At 34.9% G+C, this 21,307-nt stretch overlaps 1 protein-coding gene and 1 long non-coding RNA gene across 3 annotated transcripts in view; both read right to left on the reverse strand.

Moving 5' to 3' along the window:
• Positions 1–2,378: 2,378 nt before the first annotated feature.
• The window catches only part of LOC127845259 (SUMO-activating enzyme subunit 2-like), a 39,615-nt gene continuing 20,686 nt past the window's right edge, over positions 2,379–21,307 (reverse strand). For both annotated transcript variants that reach the window (XM_052376083.1, XM_052376081.1), the window contains exons 10-17: positions 18,943–19,036; positions 15,280–15,392; positions 13,961–14,116; positions 13,119–13,176; positions 12,609–12,647; positions 11,088–11,193; positions 5,351–5,484; positions 2,379–3,433 (exon numbers count right to left, since the gene is read on the reverse strand). In XM_052376083.1, coding sequence (XP_052232043.1) covers positions 3,261–3,433; positions 5,351–5,484; positions 11,088–11,193; positions 12,609–12,647; positions 13,119–13,176; positions 13,961–14,116; positions 15,280–15,392; positions 18,943–19,036 — 873 coding nt within the window. In that variant the 3' untranslated portion in view covers positions 2,379–3,260. The remainder of the gene's footprint in view (positions 3,434–5,350; positions 5,485–11,087; positions 11,194–12,608; positions 12,648–13,118; positions 13,177–13,960; positions 14,117–15,279; positions 15,393–18,942; positions 19,037–21,307) is intronic.
• LOC127845260 (uncharacterized) lies at positions 5,491–7,045 on the reverse strand. The gene is made up of 2 exons (XR_008033146.1): positions 6,204–7,045; positions 5,491–5,913 (listed from the first exon to the last, which is right to left on the reverse strand). It is a non-coding gene; the product is annotated as an uncharacterized LOC127845260 (long non-coding RNA).

The following is a 21,307-nucleotide window of genomic DNA, read 5'->3' on the forward strand; positions in this document are numbered from 1 at the left end:
TACAAAATTAAAAAGGTTTGTTCCATTTTTGTATTTTTCAAATTTAAAACACAAATTTTGGTCCCAACAATGTTTGTCACACATAATCATTACTTTTTACTTCAAAATTTGCACCAAATCTGTTGTTTTTTTAAATATGACATGGCTTTTTTCCTATCTATGTGAAGCAGCCTTGGCATCCTCATTTTGTGAAAAAAAACTAGTCGCAAACTGTTCAAAACTGTGAAATTATTAGTCGCAAACTTTGAAACAAAATGTGTTTGTGAAACACTATGTCCCCCCCCCCATATATTTGACCTTGAAAGATGACCTTTCACCACTCAAAATGTGCAGCTCCATGAGATACACATGCATGCCAAATATCAAGTTGCTATCTTCAAGTAAGTGTACATTAAATGCATGCCAACTATCAAGTTGCTATCTCTAATATTGCAAGTGTACATTAAATGAGCAATTTTGACCTATATATTTGACCTTTTACCTTAAAGGATGACCTTGACGTTTCACCACTCAGAATGTGCAGCTCCATGACATACACATGCATTCCAACTATGAAGTTGTTATCTTCAATATTGTTATGGCAAATGTTAAAGTTTGACGCAAACCAACAGACAGGGCAAAAACAATATGTCCCCTAGTATAGACTGGAGGACATACAAAATATGAAAATTTGAGTTGCAAACTTCTTATTTTTTCAAATTTGTGAAAAAAGTCCATTCTCTTAGAAGAGAAAGAGCGAATAATGTGATGTCTAGGCAGTCGTTGCCACAGAATGTTTTTGCACCCTATAACGTTTTGCAGCTTACCAAGTTAGTGCTGATTAAGGCATGGGTAATCTGCATTAGTTCAGTTATTGTGCATTTCGAAATTCTTATGTATATTGGATTTCTTAACATGTTTAATATTATACACATTATGAGATAGCTGCATTTCTCCCCTCTTATATCAATGCAATATATGTCGAACATGTACAGTATATGTACACAGTGTATTCAACAAGGAGTACATTTTACTATAAAAGAAAAATCTACAACATTGCATTTTCCAATTTTCTAATTTTAAACTATTTTTGATGGTTCAAACAACTTAAATTGACTTGAAAATAGCCACGTTCAACTAAACTACTTTGCACCTGCAAGTTTGTCGGTTGCTCACTATGCCAGATGGTGAGTCTGTAGACAATCGAGTACCTGCACGTACTGCACAGGCTTATCTGGGACGACACTTTACACACATGCGTTATGCCCAGTTTTCTCAGAACACAACTCAATTTAACTCCCCCACAGTATCAAGAGAACACTTTATCCTACAATCCTGCAAAGTGGTTTTGTTGGTTACTTGGGAGGAAAGGAAGACTCCTATTGATTTTGAGGTCAAAGGTCTAGGTCACAGAGGCTCGTAACAACAAATGTGTGCGCACACCATATCCAGAAAATGCTTTGATCTTCAATCTAAATTGTTATGCTGGTTGTTTTGGAGAAAAGTAAAAGTGGTAGTAGGGTCACCAGCTCAAAGTCACAGGGGCATGTAATGGGAATGCAAGATATGTAGAGAATGTTGTTTAACTTAGATTCCCTTAATGGATATGCTGGGTACTTGAGAGGGAATGAATAAGCCTATTAATAATGAGGTAAAAAAAATAAAAGTCAAGGACCATGGACTTAAAATAAACTTTTCTCTTGGTAATATCTACAGACTCTTAAACCAACAATCATCCAAATTGAGATTATATAAATTACTATGCTTTTTTGGAGGGAAGACCCTAATCACTTTTGTGATCAAAGGTCAATGTCACAGGGACATGAAATATGAAAAGCATCTCTTATTCACAGCAGGGCTGAAAGTTTGGGAGTTGTTGAATGTTTAACTCTCACTTAAAATGATGGATATGAATAACAAATTGGATGCAAATTATTTTAATATATGTTTAAAATATATGTATAAGTGTTAATGCTTATACAATAACGTTAACTGTTGCTAATGGTAATGTTCTGGGACTTGTTATGTTAAGCCCTTGTACATGAATATTGATAATAAATCTTAATGTATTTTGCTAAGTTAGTAAATACCATATGAATGTAAACATGGGACTTGATCATATTTTGAGGAACACAGTGACTGATACTTCCACGACACATTTAAAGATGAACACAAATCCCCAGTCAGTAAAGAGAACTTGCTTTCACACAAAAACAACCAAACAAATTGCCGACAATTCTTCCCTCATTATAAGCTACACATGATAAGTCATTCAACTGTTTAAGTTAGAGCCAAGTCATTTAAGCAATTATATGAGTACAGAAACTCTTGATATAAAAAGACCTATTTTAACTGTGTTTTCATGAATGGCAATCAAATGTCAATAAAAAAAACAAGAGCAATTACCGAACATTTATTGGCCATACAATCAATAACTGTACACAAGCACTTAACTGATAACTACACATTTAAACAAATATTCATCCTCCATTTGAAACTACATCATAAACTGTACTACCTGGTACAAAAATCATTCGGACAAGCTGGTCAAACAAGTGTTGTTTTTTTCCTTTTTTAAGAACTATTTAGTGAGACAAACAATTTTCAAAAAAAAAAACGGATTAAAGTAAAGAAATCACAATATGATTCAGTTTAATAAAACAGGTATATTTTCAGATTCAACATACACTATTATTAAAAACTGCAATTTTTATTGGAAAATAAAACCTTTAAGATTCTTCAACTTTCTTGAAAAATAAAATGCAAAATTGCTTATACACTATAATACCGTAGTTGACAACTAACAAATTCTTATAACTATGTTCTGTGAACACAAAATTTGAAGCTGAATTAAAGCATGAATGTAAGATAAAGGATGAAATCATCTCAATCAGAGTCTGTCATCAGACCCCTGACAATCATCTCAATATGTTTCCACAATCTGACCATCAGACCCCTGACAATCATCTCAATATGTTTCCACAATCTGACCAATGACATATTCCACCCTTACTGTCGGACATTCTATCCAGCTCAATGGAAAATGTTTTAAAAAAGCTTGTTCAAGAACATTTTTCTTTGATGACTGTCAGAACTACAGCACTTACATTCAATAATTAATTCAACTTGAATTAAATATATAACTGTTTTGTCACTTTAGGCCCAAGTAATCAATACATGTAAATCTTAAATGTCCTATTAAACAGCATTCTATTACTAGTATTAACAGAATATTGTGTTCCAAAACGTTTCTCCAACTGCAAACTCCAACACAAGTCCTTTCATGAAACCATGGCAACGTCATCATCAGTGCTTGCATGTTTGTCAGCGGAGAGTCTCTTTTTCTTGGCTGATGGAGGGCCCGTCTCATCATCCTGGTCCTCCAGTTTGCGTTTCTGGGTCCCCGTCTCTACAGGGTCATCTTCTACTATCATGAGATCATCTTCCTCAACAACTGAAAATAATCCAAAAAAATTTGACTTTCAACTACTGAAAAAACAAGAGATGTGTTTGTCAGAAACACAATGCCCTCTATTGTGCCGCTTTGATTTATTCATTGTTTTTTTTAATCATTTGGCAGGTACAGATAAATATCTCCCTTTGAAACTTATTACTTCCCTTGGATTTGTTTTTTTGACCTTGAAGGATGACCTTGACCTTTCACCGCTCAAAATGTGCAGCTCCGTGAGATACACATGCATGCCAAATATCAAGTTGCTATCTGAAGGGACATAGAAGTTATGAGCATTTTCGAAACCTAAACGCAGAAAACCTTAACGCAACGGTGTGACGGAAAGACAGACGGACAGTCTGATCACTATATACCCTCCTTCGGGGGCATAAAAAAAATTACAAGAACTTTCCATAACTGAAATCAATCAACATGACACTAGAACTTTGAACCACTGAAAAACAAACAAGACAGTAAAAAATTAAAAAAACTATAAAAACAAACAAAAACGCAAAAAATTGTTAATTTTAGGCAATCATTGGAACACGTACATTCTGAAAACAAGAGCTGTGTTTGTGAAACATAATGCCTCCTGCACTTTATAGTCGCACAGCAGCTATTTTAGAGAACATTGTTAAGTCCAAGACTTGTAACTTTGTAACAATTCAATGGACGGAACTAAACTCAAACTTGCTCTGTAATTCATTGAGGTTGACTCGCACACCAAAAATAAGGTCATTATCTTAAAGAGTTTCGAAAACAAGGTCCAAGGCCCGTTACTTTGCAATAAACGAATGGACCAAAACTAAATCCTAACTTGATCTGCAAGTCATGAAGACTAACACATCAAAAAACTGGTCGATATATGAAAGTTTAAGGCAAAGTCATGAAAACTGTTATTCTAGAAAAAATGTCAAGTCTAAGGTTCATAACTTCGCCGAAACTTAAAGGATGGGAACGAAACTTAAACTTGATCTGTAAGTCATGCAGGTAGACTCGCATACCAAAAATCAGGTAAATATCTAAAAGCATTTATTTAAAAAAAAATCCAGAAACAAAATGCTTAACAGACAAAATATCTAGCATTAAACTACAAATAATTTAGAAACAAGAAACTGTTGGAGACAGGTGATGCTCCCTAAAGGTTTTTTTTGTCACAATATTGCACTATATATTCAGATACAAGGAAACGTCTTGAGGGCACAGTAGTTGGGGGGACAAGAATTTTTTTATAGAAAATTTCAAAGGGCCATAACTCTGTGAAAAATCATCCAATCAGAACCCGCTGAAAATATGCACATCTCCTTTTGGTAGTGAAGCTTCCCATAAAGTTTCATTGAATTCCGGTCATTAGTTGCTGAGAAATAGCCCGGACAAGAATTGCACTACATGTACAGTTAATGGAAAATTTCAAAGGGCCATAACTCTGTGAAAAATCATCCGACCAGAACCCGCTGATAATATGCACATCTCTTCTTAGTAGTGAAGCTTCACATAAAGTTTCATTGAATTTCGGTCATTAGTTGCTGAGAAATAGCCCAGACAAGAATTGCACTATATGAAAAGTTAATGGAAAATTTCAAAAAATTCGAAGGGCCATTACTCTGTAAAAAATCATCCGACCAGAACCCGCTGATAATATGCACATCTCCTCTTGGTAGTGAAGCTTCCCATAAAGTTTCATTGAATTCCGGTCATTAATTGCTGAGATATAGCCCGGACAAAAATTGTGCACGGACGGACACACGGAGGGACAGACGAAGCGGCGACTATATGCTCCCCCCAAAATAAATTTTGGGGGAGCATAAAAATTAACTAGCCATACATTTGAAGCATCTTGAAAGCCATACTATCAAGAGTCAAAATATAGTTTCGCTAGGTTATTTAATTATATTAATTTTTTCTCAGAACGAAACACACCAATATCCCCAGTTTGATTGCAGGCACCATTGCTTGCCCCTTCTGCCTTGGTCCCAGTGTCTGTCTCAGACTTGGCCTGCAGTTCTGAGACGTCTCCAACAATCACAAACTCCTGGTCCTCCTCCAGCTTCTCTCTGTAGGAACAGTAAAAACAAATGAGCTGTGCTTTGGGAAAACAAGACTTAACCTTTCCCTCTCAGAATCACAGTGAAAAAGGCCATGTGAAAACAGAGTTACTCGCAGGCTGTTCAGGTTTTATGATGTTTGCTGTTCATCAGTATCTGAGGTTTGGAGATGAAGACTTAACAAGGGCTGTTTGTAAAACATGCATGCCCCTCATATGGGCTGTCCGTTGTAGTGGCAGCCATTGTGTGAATACGATTTTTGTCACTGTGACCTTGACCTTTGACCTAGTGACCTGAAAATCAATAGGGGTCATCTGCGGGTCACGATCAATGTACCTATGAAGTGTCATGATCCTAGGCAAAAGCGTTCTTGAGTTATCATCCGAAAACCATTTTACTATTTCGGGTCACCGTGACCTTGACCTTTGACCTTGTGACCTCAAAATCAATAGGGGTCATCTGCAAGTCATGATCAATCTACCCATGAAGTTTCATGATCCTAGGCGTATGCGTTCTTGAGTTATCATCCGAAAACCATTTTACTATTTCGGGTCACCATGACCTTGACCTTTGACCTAGTGACCTCAAAATCAAAAGGGGTCATCTGCGAGTCATGATCAATCTACCCATGAAGTTTCATGATCCTGGGCGTATGCGTTCTTGAGTTATCATCCGGAAACCATTTTACTATTTCGGGTCACTGTGACCTTGACCTTTGTCCTAGTGACCTCAAAATCAATAGGGGTCATCTGCAAGTCATGATCAATCTACCCATGAAGTTTCATGATCCTAGGCGTATGCGTTCTTGAGTTATCATTCAAAAACCATTATACTATTTCTGGTCACCATGACCTTGACCTTTGACCTAGTGACCTCAAAATCAATAGGGGTCATCTACGAGTCATGATCAATGTACCTATGAAGTTTCATGATCCTAGGCCCAAGCGTTCTTGAGTTATCGTCTGACAACCACCTGGTGGACGGACCGACAGACCGACCGACATGAGCAAAGCAATATACCCCCTCTTCTTCGAAGGGGGGCATAAAAACTTGAATCTACTAAGAAAGGTCTTAAATTAAATATAACTTTCTAAGGAACAAAAAATGCGTCAAAATACGTATCTAAGTGGTAAAGGGATAATACATGTGTGTAAAGTATCTTAAAGATTAGCCTTGAATGACATTTAACACCTAGACTGGATTTTCATTAACAAGAAATTTAGTTTAAGTGAAGAATTCCATACAAGTGGCAAGTGCCATCTTTGATTAGCCTGTGGGGAATGTACAGGCTGATCTGAGACGATTTTTTTCCGTACATACATTTAAGTCCTGTTTTCTCAGACACCAACTCATATTTATGTGCAAACCGAATTCATACTTCACTTCGGGGATCCATCGTATTCAATACTGCCAGACATTTTACTTATTGTTAAAGTTCCTATCAATTTTCAAAGAACTAAAAATGCAAATCATTGTTTATTACTTAATTACAGTAACTCAATATATAATTAACATGCAATTCATTAATTTCTATTTTTAAACTTCAAAATCTGTTTTAATACAGTGAAAACTCGCTATTAAGACCACTTGTGGAACTTTTCAAAAGTGGTCTTAATAGCGAGGTGGTCTTAATTCTGAGTTTTCATGAATTTGATGGACATATAATTACAACAACGTAAATATTCACTGAACTTTAATCTGTTTGCATACAATATAACAGTCATCCGTTTCTACATTGTATTTATACATTTATACATTGTACAAAGATAGTATTTCAAGTTGTTCATTAAAGCAGTGTAAATACATGTACATGTACTTTTCATCAAGATCCTTGATGTTTACTTAACGAATGAGTCAATTGTAGTCTGCTTAGCATTTGTCGAATAAAAATTGAGCTTTTCTTTTTAGAATAGCTTGAACCCGAGTCTTTCCAATGCCTAATAAATCGGCCAACTGTCGTTGAGATTTCCCATCACTCGCGTCGAGCAAATCAATCTTTTCTTTTAAACACAACTCTTTCCATTTTCGTCTCTCCATTTTGAATAACGATATGGTATAAAGGTCGGTTTTTATATCCATCACGAACAAAACCGTGTTACTCAAATATCCTAACTGTTAAATTATTCGCTGTATTTAATCTTTAAAGTGTGTACCAAACAACTACCAATTTACCCATCAAAGACTCAATAATAATAATAGCTAATTGTCAATCAAGGTTTCAGTATACTAAATCATTTTGGTGTTCAATGCTATACTCTCTAAAAAATAGGAATGTCATTTATTTGAAGACACAATTCTCTGTATGTGCACTTGCAATGACTTTATTTTTGAATATTTCTGTGTGCATGTGGTAGGGAAAACATTGTTGTATACTACAATTTCAGTGTTTTGCTTATAGGTTGGAGACAACATGAGATTTTGACAGATGGCGTGAAACCCTCATCAACTGGAGATCAGCCGGTAAAAAGGTGGCCTTAAAACAGTGACCGTTGATTCGCGTCGAGTTCTTTCTTACATACTGCATGACCTATCTTTTTAATTGTTTAAATCCATTCGGCTTGGCATGCTTTTTAAGGAAAGGTATGGTTATGGGGGTGTCTACGCGCAAAAGTTTGACTTTATTTTCTGTTGAAGTTGTTGATTTTACATTGAATTTGTTAAGGAAATCTTTTGGTATATTGTGACCTTAAGGGTTAAAAATTATAACAAGTGCTGAAAATCTAACACCTGTGTCGCAAATCGATGCCAAAAACCATTGTCGTTAATTTTGTTAATTGGGTCAGAATGGCTTCGTACACAAGCCCGATAGTACCACAACACCAGATCAAGTAAGGTGTGAAAATTACTGGTCGTTTGGCGGGTTTCAATTAAGAACAATATCGATCATTGGTACTGATTAAAGTGGTCGTAATAGTGGATTAGCGGGTTGGTCTGATTAGTGAGTGTAACGACCATTGAAATATAGAAGGAAAAAATCGTGACTGAAAAATGGCGGTCGACTTAGCAAGTTGGCCGGAATACCGAGGTGGTCGTAAAAAGAATTTTCACTAATATATAAACAAGCAAATCTGTTGAATTGATATTCCCACTGAATACATTTCATTTATTGATGGATGAAAACCTAAAGAAAAGTTTCCCTGAAGGGCTGTGCCTTTTCTCACGTATTTGTAACTGTAATGTGTTAGCAGCATACAATAAAATGCAGATAACATCTTTTATATAAATCAATTAACATCAAAAATGATCAATGAAAAATTGAGAAACAAGAGCTGTCAGAACACAGCGCGCTCGACTATTACAGTGCTTGACAGTATATATAACGTAAGCCATGATGAGGAAATTGTTCATATTCAATAATTTATTAGACGATCTTTCAAAAATAAAAAAAGGAAAAAAAAAAATTTTTTTTTTTTTTTTTTTGGGGGGGGGGGGGGGGGGGGGGTTGAGAGGGGGGTATAATGTGTTTTTTTGGGGGGGGGGGTGAGGGGGGGGGGTAGGCAGGGATTCTGGGTTGGGGCGTGGGGTATTGTTTGGGTGGAATCCAATAATGTGGTATTCAAGTAAGTGTTGTTTTGTCAAAGTATTAATAAAATCTGATCATAAATAAAGAAGTTATGGCAATTTAAGCAAAATGTTCAATTATCTAAGTATATAAGGGGCCATATTTCTGTCAAAATGCTTGATACAGTTTTCTGCTCTTGTTTATAAGTTGGGGTCATGTTGGTTAACAAGTATGCAAAATATGAAAGCAATATGTCGAGGGACATAGGAAATATTTGGGGTAGTACGCAAACTTTAACATAGATTTATCAATAATATGCATATTCTAAGTATAAAAGGGGCAATAATTCTGTCAAAATGCTTGATACAGTTGTCTGCTCTTGTTTATATGTTGGGGTCATGATGGTAAACAAGTATGCAAAATGTGAAAGCAATATGTCAAGGGACATTGAAAATATTTGGGGTAGTACGCAAACTTTAACATAGATTTATCAATAATATGCATATTCTAAGTATAAAAGGGGCAATAATTCTGTCAAAATGCTTGATACAGTTGTCTGCTCTTGTTTATATGTTGGGGTCATGATGGTAAACAAGTATGCAAAATATGAAAGCAATATGTCAAGGGACATTGAAAATATTTGGGGTAGTACGCAAACTTTAACATTTGCACGCAAACGGGAACGGCAACGCCGGGGTGAGTAGGATAGCTCCACTATATATATTTCATATATAATAGTCGAGCTAAAAAGGATTATTAAATTGCAATTCTCCTCATTGATACATGTATCTATACACCCATGAAGTTTCATTTTGAAATGTTGTATATTATCTAAGATAAAGCCCTTAAAAGTCACCTCATACAAAAACAACAAAGGGCAAAAATTCTTACTTAAGCGAGTGTAAGGTTCTGGTTCTTGTGAATGGCACTTCTCCTCATTGATTGATATGCAAACATTAAGTTTCATTTTGAACTTGGTGAATAGAATCAGAGATATAACCCTGAACAGTTAGTTCATACAAAAACAACCAAGGACAATCACTCTTATTAAGAAAAGTGTAGTGTTATGGTTCTCATGCATGGCACTTCTCCCTTTTGATACAGAATTGAATTTTATTGTTTAAAATCTTGCTTAGTATCTAAGATATTGCCCTGAAAAGTTACATCTAACAAAAATAAATTTTCATTTAAAAGATAAAGTAGGGTTATGGTTCTTGTGCATGGCAATTCACCCTATTAATATCTATTCACTCAAGTTTTGTGTTTCTGAGATAAAGCCCTGGAAATTGTGTGACAAACTGACAGACAGATGGATAGACAGACTAAGCAAAAACCCCTGGAAATTGTGTGACAAACTGACAGACAGATGGATAGACAGACTAAGCAAAAACTATTTCCCTCTACCTTCAGCAGGGGATAAGTATATCTTTTAATGAAGACAATCTCTTGGGAAATTATCTACTACATATTTCACACACATGAGGGCAGCTTTTCGTTCCTTGATTTGGGAACGATATTCCATATTTTAGACCCTTATACCATTTCAAACATCTTATATAAACTTAATGCTATTTACTTCAATCTAGAATGAGAATGTGTCTTGTTCTGAGAAAATTGGGCTTAATGCATGTGCGTAAAGTGTCTTCCCAGATTAGCCTGTGCAGTCCGCACAGGCTAATCAGGGACGACACTTTCTGCTTCAATGGTATTTTTTGTTAAAAGGAAGTCCCTTTTAACCGAAAATCTAGTTTAAGCGGAAAGTGTCGTCCCTGATTAGCCTGTGCGGACTGCACATGGCTAATCTGGGACGACGCTTTACGCACATGCATTATGCCCAGTTTTCTCAGAACACGACACAAATGTATGAGCCATGCTCTGGGAAAATTAGGCTTACTTCATGTTCTTAACGTATCACTTTCCAACTAAACTAGATATTCGGTATGCAGAGCCTTTTTAAAATGTTTTTTTAATGACAAATACTATAAAAGCTGAAAGTGTTGTTCCTGATTAGCCTGTGTGGACTGCACAGGCTAATCTGGGACGACACTTTACGCACATGCAATAAGCCCAGTTTTTCCAGAATGAGGCTCATATGAATACAGATTCTTACTTGTGAACTATGATCAGAGTGAGCTCATAGCTCTGCTGGAAGTCATCACACTTGAGGATGCTGTTGTTGCGTACACCAAACTCACTCAGAAACTTCTCTTCGTTTTCTAGAATTCAAAAAAGTAAACAAGAGCTGTGTTTGCGAAAACACAATGCCCCCCTTCTGCGCTGCTTTGAAGCCATATATTTGACCTTGAAGGATGATCTCGACCTTTCACCACTCAAACTGTGCAGTTCCATGAGATACATATGCATGCCAAATATCAAGTTGCTATCTTCAATATTGCAAAGGTTATTGCTAAAGTTTAACCAAGGTTAAAGTTTGTGACAGACACACACAATGACAGACTGGCCAAAAACAATATACCTCTGATCATTGGATACGGGGGCATACAAAGTTAGTATGAGGAATAACTGCAGAGAGATATCTATAACACTTGAAACTTAAATGGCAGCATTTGTTCAATCAAACCGGCAAAGGTTAAAATAAATTTGCAATATCACTTATATTTAACAAGTTTATAAAAACAGTGATACAATAGTTGGTTTTCTTTTGGATACAACTTAGAAAACATATTATATAATTGTCAAATCCATGCGTATAAACTTAATTGTTACCACATTTATATGTCATCATTAATGACAAAACAATTATGCTAAAAGCTTCTTTCATGAATATTTATTATCCAGCAGGTTGATTTTAAATAGTGAATGAAACAAGAGCTGTGTTTGTGAAACACAATGCCCCCTACTGCGCTTTGAAGCCATAAATTTGACTTTTGACCTTGAAGGATGACCTTGACCTTTCACCACTCAAAATGTTCAGCTACATGAGATAGGCATGCATGCCAAATATAAAGTTTCTATCTTCAATATTGCAAAAGTTATGACCAAGATTAAAGTTTTGGGACACATACAATGACAGACAGACAAAAAGACAGGCCAAAAACAATATACCCCCGATCATTCAATCAGGGGGCATAAGAAGGACAAATAATAGAAAATAAAACAAACAAAACTGTGTTTGTGAAACAAAATGCCCGATACTGCGCTTTGAAGTCACACAACAGCTATTATACAGAACGTGGCGTCTCATCAGGATCCAAACTGTTTGCTATTCTGACAGTATTCTTTGAAAAAAAATCGAAGAAAATGCTTATTTTAGAAATTCAGCAGACGACATTTTTGCAGACGACAAATTTCCCAGCATGCAAAGGGTTAAGTCATGCAGGTAGACTCACATACACAAAATCACGTAAAAATAGAAAAAAAAGGAAAACTCATTTCGGACGGAGAGACAAACTATATACCACCCTACTGGCACAAAAAGAAAGCCACCACCAACTATTTTAATAATGGATTATTTCCTAGATTGTAATTCAATGCAGCAAAACATTATTTAGCACTGAGATATCTTCTTAATTATTAATAAACATAAAGTTTTTGCTTGTTTCATCTTGCACAGTCAATCATGAAGTATAAAAGCAAACATTTTGTTATGATGATGATGTGACATACGTACCTTCTGTCTCTCCTTCTTCACTAGATATAATTATTGTTCCTGTAAAAAGGGCATATAATAAAACTTCTAATTTTAAAATAATAACAGCATTCAATGTTTCAAATGGCAGTTAAGTTATTGAAAAACATGATTTACAATATAAACTGCTGTGTACTGCATTTTATTAATACATCAGTGTTATTTTCATGAACTTAGGTTTTATAATTACCTTCAATGACACATGACTAAAACAATCATTTACTTTCATCTCTACTACACCAAGAAAAACTCCAATAACAAATTACTTTGTGAAGCATTTACTACCAGCTCTACCCAGAAAACCTATCCTAGTTAACCTTAGAATATCAGTCCCTACAATGGACGCCCCTGCAACTCATGACCCTGGACTCTCTGCCCACTATACTCCCTATTGACATTTCCCCTATGACCCTTATCCTCTACCACAATTTATGATCTCTATTGACCAACCAATGACCATTGCTACTGCCACAACTCACAACCTCTACTGACCTTTTCCATCTTCTAGCATCACGTCTGGAGCCACCATTCCTAGACCAGTCTTCAGAACCTGTGAGTAGATGTGAGAAGCAAAAGTCAATGGCTCTACAAGGCAAACTAGAGCTGAGTCTCGGGTGTGATTACAATGTTATACCCCTAAACTGCTTTGTGACAGGCAAAATAGTCATGCCAATGACTAAGTTAAAGGGCAAATGAGTAAGAAATAAAGGTATTACTGCCCATGAGAATTGTGTCTTGCATATCTGAACTTCATAGTGATAACATATTTTCAAAATTTAAAATCCATTACTTGATAAATGAGGATGTAATTAGTCCCACAAATTAATAAATAAAAATTTAGCAGATTTACCAACCGATAAAAAGGCAGACTAAGAAAGTGACTTTAATGTAACCCCATCTCAAAGTTCCTTTGTGGTAGTATAACAAGTTGTTGGAAACACAATGGATCATACAATCAACGTATCAAATTGGTATAAGAATGTCTAATTGTTATGTATCATTATTTATTGCATGCCCACATTATACTGAACAAATGGAGATTTTAGTCATTTCATAAGATTAACAAGCTTTGTTTTTTAAGCACAAATAATAATTCACTTTTGCTCACCAACATTGGGCAAAACACTCTTATAAACAAATTATTTTTATACAGAAATTGCATGGAATGATACTTCTTTAAAATCTGTAACAAAATCATTGGGGTTTTGACTTTGACCAGATGGACATACATTTTAAAATATAATTTCAAAAAATATATGTACGAATAAATCTAACACAATCTATGCATTCAATATGAGTATTGGTATCACAATAAACAATGTTATCTACACAACCTTTTCCTCAAATGTTTTCACTATCATCTTCTCTACATTAAGAAGCACTGTGACTTCGTTCGTTGGTGCGCACACATAGCATTTTGGATTTGGTTTATCGAGAGCACACGGGACTAGAAGCTTCTTCCTGGGATTAGGCTGGCGATTCAAATAGATCTGAAAAAGAAGCAGCTACATGCGAAAAGGGGTCTTATGCCATCAGCAACCAGCATACTTCCTGCGCAGTCGCGCAATGTGATCAGGAGCTACAATGTCTGCCATACAGTCATGCAAGGTTTTCGTGGTCTCATATGCGGACAGGCTAGATCCTGACCAGACTGCGTGGATGCACAGACTGGGCTGGAGTTAATCTGGCAGGATATGGCATAAGACACATTTTAGCATGACATGGGTCTAATATACTTGCTACTCATTTCTTTAAATGTATTGGGATACTAGCTTTAATAGTAACAGTTACACTGTCAGACACTGTCTTTACTTGGAACACTCAAAATACAGAATTTCTGTACATGTGTAATAAAAAAAAAATTAAGAGTACAATTTTCATATTCAAGCTTACACATCTTTTCTTTGCTCTAAATCCGTACATATAAAATCATTTATATCAGTTCGCATAAATCTGAGATGCATTTAAAATCCATTGACTGATTTGAAAGTGCTATTTAGACAATTGAATTCAAGAAATCTTGAACATGTATATAAGATGGATCCATCAGGGAACTAAAGTTAACTTTTTCCGATTCAAACTGACCACCTTGTACTTATCCACTTATCAACCACGACAACGAAGAAAAGAAAAGTTGTAAAATACCGTGTTTTTTTTACAATTAGTAGTTTATATTCATTAAAATATCACCACTGGTATATTACATTACTTGAAAAAAGTTGTTAAGTTTTCATATTTTCAGTATATTCGGTAATAAAGTTTACTGAGTACCGGTACCAGGTAACTACCAGTTAACGCCAGTTGATTGATCATCATCGTCAAATGGTAAACCCAGGAATGCAAATTGTGCATGTGTCGTGAATTGTATATATGTTATAAATAAAATGATTACTCTACTTGCGTTATTTATAGTGTGTATATCGTTATGTCACCTATTTTCGCAATGTCCTTTCGATTTCACATCGCAAAATTGTATTACCGAATATACTGAAAATATGAACTTTTTTCAAGTAATGTAATATACCAGTCGTGATATTTTAATCAATATAAACTAATAATTGTAAAAAAATACGGTATTGTATAACTTTTCTTTTTTCATCATTCGTGGTTGACGATACCTATAAAGGATTTAAATCAAAAGGATGAAACATACAGAATTGCACTTTTCAATGTCTCCATTGAGGATTTTGAGACCTTCCATGACTATAAGGGCAGCGATGACAGCGTTGGTTGTGGCGATAGCCGGAATGATATTGCCTGCCATAGCTGAAATAACATGAAGGTAGTCTTCTATTTATACTAAAGTTGTAATTTCAGCAAAATAAGCTTATAGTATTACATATATAAAAACTATTTTTTTGAATGTTGGGTTATTTGTGTATTGAAATATTCTATGATTAAATCGTCTGGTTTTCTGAGAAAGATCTTAAAAGTTCTAATACTTTATTATAGACAAACAAAAACAAACATAATATATACAAAAATATTATGAAAACTTGCAACAATAAACATAACTAGAGCTTTGTCACAGATGTGACGAATACCCCCACATGCCGCATTGACACAGAATATTTTGCATGTTGTCTTCACAAATACAGCGGACACTGTGCTCAATGTTTAAAACGCACTAAGTGACCCCGTGACCTGGTTTTTGACCCTGCATGGCCCATGTTCAAACTTTACCTACACATCATCTAGATATGACTTCTAACCAAATGTGGTTAAGATCGGATGAAAACTGCTTGAATTAGAGAGCAGACACAATGCTGAATGTGTAAAACGTACTAAGTGACCCAGTGACCTAGTTTTTGACCCAGCATGACCCATATTGGAACTTGCCCTAGACATCATCTAGATACAACTTCTGACCAAGTTTGGTGCAGATCGGATGAAAACAACTTGAATTAGAGAGCAGACACAATGCTATATGTTTACAAGGGCACTGCATAACGGGTGCCATGCTTGGCTGCAAAAGCTTGGTAGAATTCTTTTTTTTAGAGGTCACAGTGACCTTGACCTTTGACCTAGTGACCCAAAATGAGTGTGGCGTGTAGAACTCATCAAGGTGCATCTACATATGAAGTTTCAAAGTTGTAGGTGGAAGCACTTTGATTTTAGAGCCAATATAAAGGTTTTATCAGGACGCCCGCAGACGGCGGATGGCGAACGATGAGCAGGCTATGACAATACCTCGGGTTTTTTCCGCAAACAGCCTCGCTTAAAATGAACTAAGTGACCCCGTCACCTAGTTTTTGACCTGCCATGACCCAAGTTCGAACTTGGCCTAAACATCATCTAGATACAACTTCTGACCAAGTTTGGTGAAGCTCTGATCAAAACTACTTGAATTAGAGAGCGGACAACATGCTGAATGTTTAAAACGCACTTAGTGACCCCATGACCTAGTTTTTGACCCGGCAAGGCCCATGTTCGTTCTTGGCCTAGACATCATCTAGATACAACTTTTGACCAAGTTTGGTGAAGATTGGATGAAAACTGCTTGAATTAGAGAGCGGACACGGACCGACCGACCGACAGACCGACCGACCGACAGACAGACACTCCTATATACCCCCCTAAACTTCGTTTAGTGGGGGTATAAAAATACAGCATAATTCATTGAAATGTATTAAACATACAGAGGCCTTACAAGTGAAAAAGTTGATACAAAAACATAACACAACTTCATCATGGGAATTTCATTCATATATATATAGAGTTCTTCTGAGGTTATCTTATGTAACTCACTTATAACAAATAACACCCCTTTAATGTGCAGGTAAAACAGGGATGCAAAAAAAGTTGCTTATTTGTTTTCAGTTTCCAAATTCAAAAAATTAAACATGATATGCATAAACATATTTAATTGAATTAAATACATGTATAATAAATAGTATTATGCATTATACACTTGATAATGGACTGCAATTGACACTTTCATCTAAGGGATTATAAGGTACAGCAAACTGTCAACACGCAAACACAGCACTTATATGAACGGTCAATTCTGACATCTTGTGTACTTGTGATCCACAGTGGACAGTGAGCATTATTCAAAAAAGATAAAAGTTGCATTTTATTAACTTAATTTGCTTTAACTAATATAAAAAGCTATTGGAATAGCAAAAAAATCAAGTTTTTTTTATTCCGATAATCATTGACATACCTACAAAATACTGAGAATTGGAAGATTGAAATATTAAAACTTTATTTTCAAGAGAATAATAGCATTTTACAACACTTCCTTAAACATAATTTTAAAGATACATCTAATTAAAAATTTCCTACCGGGCATTTTAAGAATAAGTAAATTGATCAACTGAAGTTTTATATTAGAGAAAAGTAACACCTTGCACTACTTTGTTATAAACGATTGATTAGCTACATTAACAAATTAGAGATGTGTTTGTCAAAAACACAATGACCCATACTGCGCCGCTTTGAAGCCATATATTTGACCTTTGACCTTGATGGATGACCTTGACCTTAACCTTTCACCACTCAAAATGTGCAGCTTCAGGAGATACACATGAATAACAAATATCAAGTTGCTGTCTTCAATATTGCAAAAGTTATGGGCCATGTTAAAGTTTTCGGACGGACGGACAGACTCAGGGATCATATTTTCCCGCAACATCAATCGGTCTGGATATAAATGGGGAAAAAGTATCCCAAAATTTATATCCGAAATCATTACAAATTACGTTAAAATATATACCATTGATTTTGCCATTCATGAAGGTTGTATAATACATGTACAAGTAAAATTCCCTTAGGCATTTTTTAAACGGAACATACAAATTTTCTCAACTGGTTTTATCATTTGCTATTTCATTGTTGTTTCGTGTGTTGTTTTATCAGACTTTTTTCATCGTTGTCAATCTTATTAATCTGTGTACATGTAAGTCTATACCGATGTTTTAAATCGTTGTCGACACGATAATAGCTTACAAACATGCACTGAACCAAACAAAATTCTGTGCATAGGTTGGCTACTGACAATAACTAAACCAAATAATTAATATTTCATTCACAATTATATTACCGGATTATTAAGCTGGTGGAAAATATATCGGCATGTTTTGTTAAGTTACAAGCGCGTGCTTTCAGTGTATAAGGTCCGCCCATAATTATTGCAGAATAACCCATAGACGATTTTCTTCTTAGTTTATAAGAAAGTTTTCACGTGCCGTGTTAGAATCGTTTTTTACTTCTATCTCAGATATTATTTAATTTATTACAGTTTACAGTGATAACAATACATTACAATCGCAACATATTGTTTTGTACCACATGCACGTCAAATAACATCGAAGACCGATTATAATTAAACCAGTGCGCGCAGTCACCTTAACAGACAAAACAGAGAAACCGCTATAAGTTAACAATGATAACTATTAATAGACACACAATGACACCGATAATCGATCGATATGTACATCACAGGCCTTAAGTCTCTTAAATGGTCTGACGTGCAATAAACCGGTCCTGACCGGTTTAGAGACTGCAGCGAATGGTTTATCACACCTAATCGAGATAAGAATGTCATTAGGGTGTGTTAGCGTGTGCACTGTGTAATCGATTTCATGACATGGGAATTTTAGCAAACAGAATCGGACCAACAGTTTGGGATTTTCAATTGGCCTTTCATGACGCCAATCGGTCTAGGACCGACAAAACCGAAAAAAATATGATCCCTGGACAGACTGACTTACTGATTGATAGTTCAACTGCTATATGCCACCCTATTGGGGGCATAAAAAGTGTCTATTGAAATGAATAAAATAACTGACCGGTTTTAGATAAGAGCACTTACATTTGATGTCAAATCTTGTTTTTGGAGCTATTACAAATATATGAGCTCGAATGTTGGCTGCAGCAGCCACAAAATCCATGGCAGCATCGTCATCCTAGAAACAAAACCAACAAGAAATCTTTCTTACAGTGTTGATTTTTTTAATTAACCTATCCTAATATTAAACATATCACATGACTGTTTAAGCCTTTTTTATTTCTACATGATTCTGAGTTTTTAACAGCTCCTTTACATTCCTGCTTAGCAAATGTTGTTGGTGTTTTGCATTCTTGGTAATTTATTGCTAAAGAACTAAAAAGTACAATAAATATAATTTTCAAAGATTCTGTCAACTCATTTATACTTTTTGTTAATTTTTTTAAGAAACAAATAAAAACAAAGACACTGTTTTCAGTTTCAGTATAATTGTAATAAACAAACTATATAAGCTTTGCAAAGGCTTCAGGGATAAGCACTTCATTTTTATTTGTTCCATAATTGTCATTCAATGCGGGTTAAACAACAGTCTTGATTTATTATATTGTGTTTTTTTTCCCACCGTTGAAGTTTTGCATTTAAGCCTTACTCTGTGAAAATTGGGCTACATGCATATCCTAAATGTGCCTGTGCAGACTTCACTTTCTGCTTTTATTGAATGTTTTGTTTAAAGAAAGTCTTTGAAACGAAAGTCCTGTTTATGCGGAAAGTGTTGTCCATGATTAGTCTGTGCAGACTGCATAGGCTAACCTGAAACGCCACTTTACGCCACTGAATTAGGCAAAGTTTTCCCAGAATGAAGATTTTTTAAAAGAGAAAGGATCGCTACAAGCAAAACAGAGATTTCTTTTTTGTTTGGAATCCACTCAGGCTGTTAAGACAAATTTTTTTGGCTTTTATGGTATTTTGTATTTTATGGCAATGTCTTCTAACCACAAATCCCCTGTATACAAAAATGTCATCCTGGATTCATTCGTTTGCTCTGTACGGTCAATTTAGGACAACACTTAACACACACATAATCAACATTGATTTTCCACTATAAGCATCATGTGGAAAAAAAACACCCCGATACTGTTTCTGGTCCAAGACAATTGTAATTTGATTTTGTTTGATTTGTTAATTTGGATTGTTTGTTGTTTTCTACAATATTTCATTGGTTTGTTAATTTGGATTGCTTGTTGTTTCTACAGTATTTCATTGGTTTGTTAATTTGGATTGTTTGTTGTTTTCTACAGAATTTCATTGGTTTGTTAATTTGGATTGTTTGCTGTTTTCTACAATATTTCATTGGTTTGTTAATTTGGATTGTTTGTTGTTTTCTACAATATTTCATTGGTTCGTTAATTTGGATTGCTTGTTGTTTCTACAGTATTTCATTGGTTTGTTAATTTGGATTGTTTGTTGTTTTCTACAGTATTTCATTGGTTTGTTAATTCTGATTGTTTGTTTTTTTCTACAGTATTTCATTGGTTTGTTAATTCGGATTGTTTGTTGTTTTCTACAATATTTCATTGGTTCGTTAATTTGGATTGCTTGTTGTTTCTACAGTATTTCATTGGTTTGTTAATCTGGATTGTTTTCTACAGTATTTCATTGGTTTGTTAATTCGGATTGTTTGTTGTTTTCTACAGTATTTCATTGGTTTGTTAATTCGGATTGTTTGTTGTTTTCTACAATATTTCAATGGTTTGTTAATTTGGATTGTTTTCTACAGTATTTCATTGGTTTGTTAATTTGGATTGTTTATTGTTTTCTACAGTATTTCATTGGTTTGTTAATTCGGATTGTTTGTTGTTTTCTACAATATTTCATTGGTTCGTTAATTCGGATTGTTTGTTGTTTCTAAAGTATTTCATTGGTTTGTTAATTTGGATTGTTTTCTACAGTATTTCATTGGTTTGTTAATTTGGATTGTTTGATGTTTTCTACAGTATTTCATTGGTTTATTAATTAGGATTGTTTGTTTTCTACAGTATTTCATTGGTTTGTTAATTCGGATTGTTTGTTGTTTTCTACAGTATTTCATTGGTTTGTTAATTCGGATTGTTTGTTGTTTTCTGCAGTATTTCATTGGTTTGTTAATTTGGATTGTTTGTTGTTTTCTACAGTATTTCATTGGTTTGTTAATTCGGATTGTTTGTTGTTTTCTACAGTATTTCATTGGTTTGTTAATTCGGATTGTTTGTTGTTTTCTACAGTATTTCATTGGTTTGTTAATTCGGATTGTTTGTTGTTTTCTGCAGTATTTCATTGGTTTGTTAATTCGGATTGTTTGTTGTTTTCTACAGTATTTCATTGGTTTGTTAATTCGGATTGTTTGTTGTTTTCTGCAGTATTTCAATCATATCACGATGGTTAGTTCACCTTCATACTTTTTTCTGGGTTA

This window comes from Dreissena polymorpha, chromosome 9 (assembly GCF_020536995.1).
Source record: "Dreissena polymorpha isolate Duluth1 chromosome 9, UMN_Dpol_1.0, whole genome shotgun sequence".
Classification (NCBI taxonomy): domain Eukaryota; kingdom Metazoa; phylum Mollusca; class Bivalvia; order Myida; family Dreissenidae; genus Dreissena; species Dreissena polymorpha.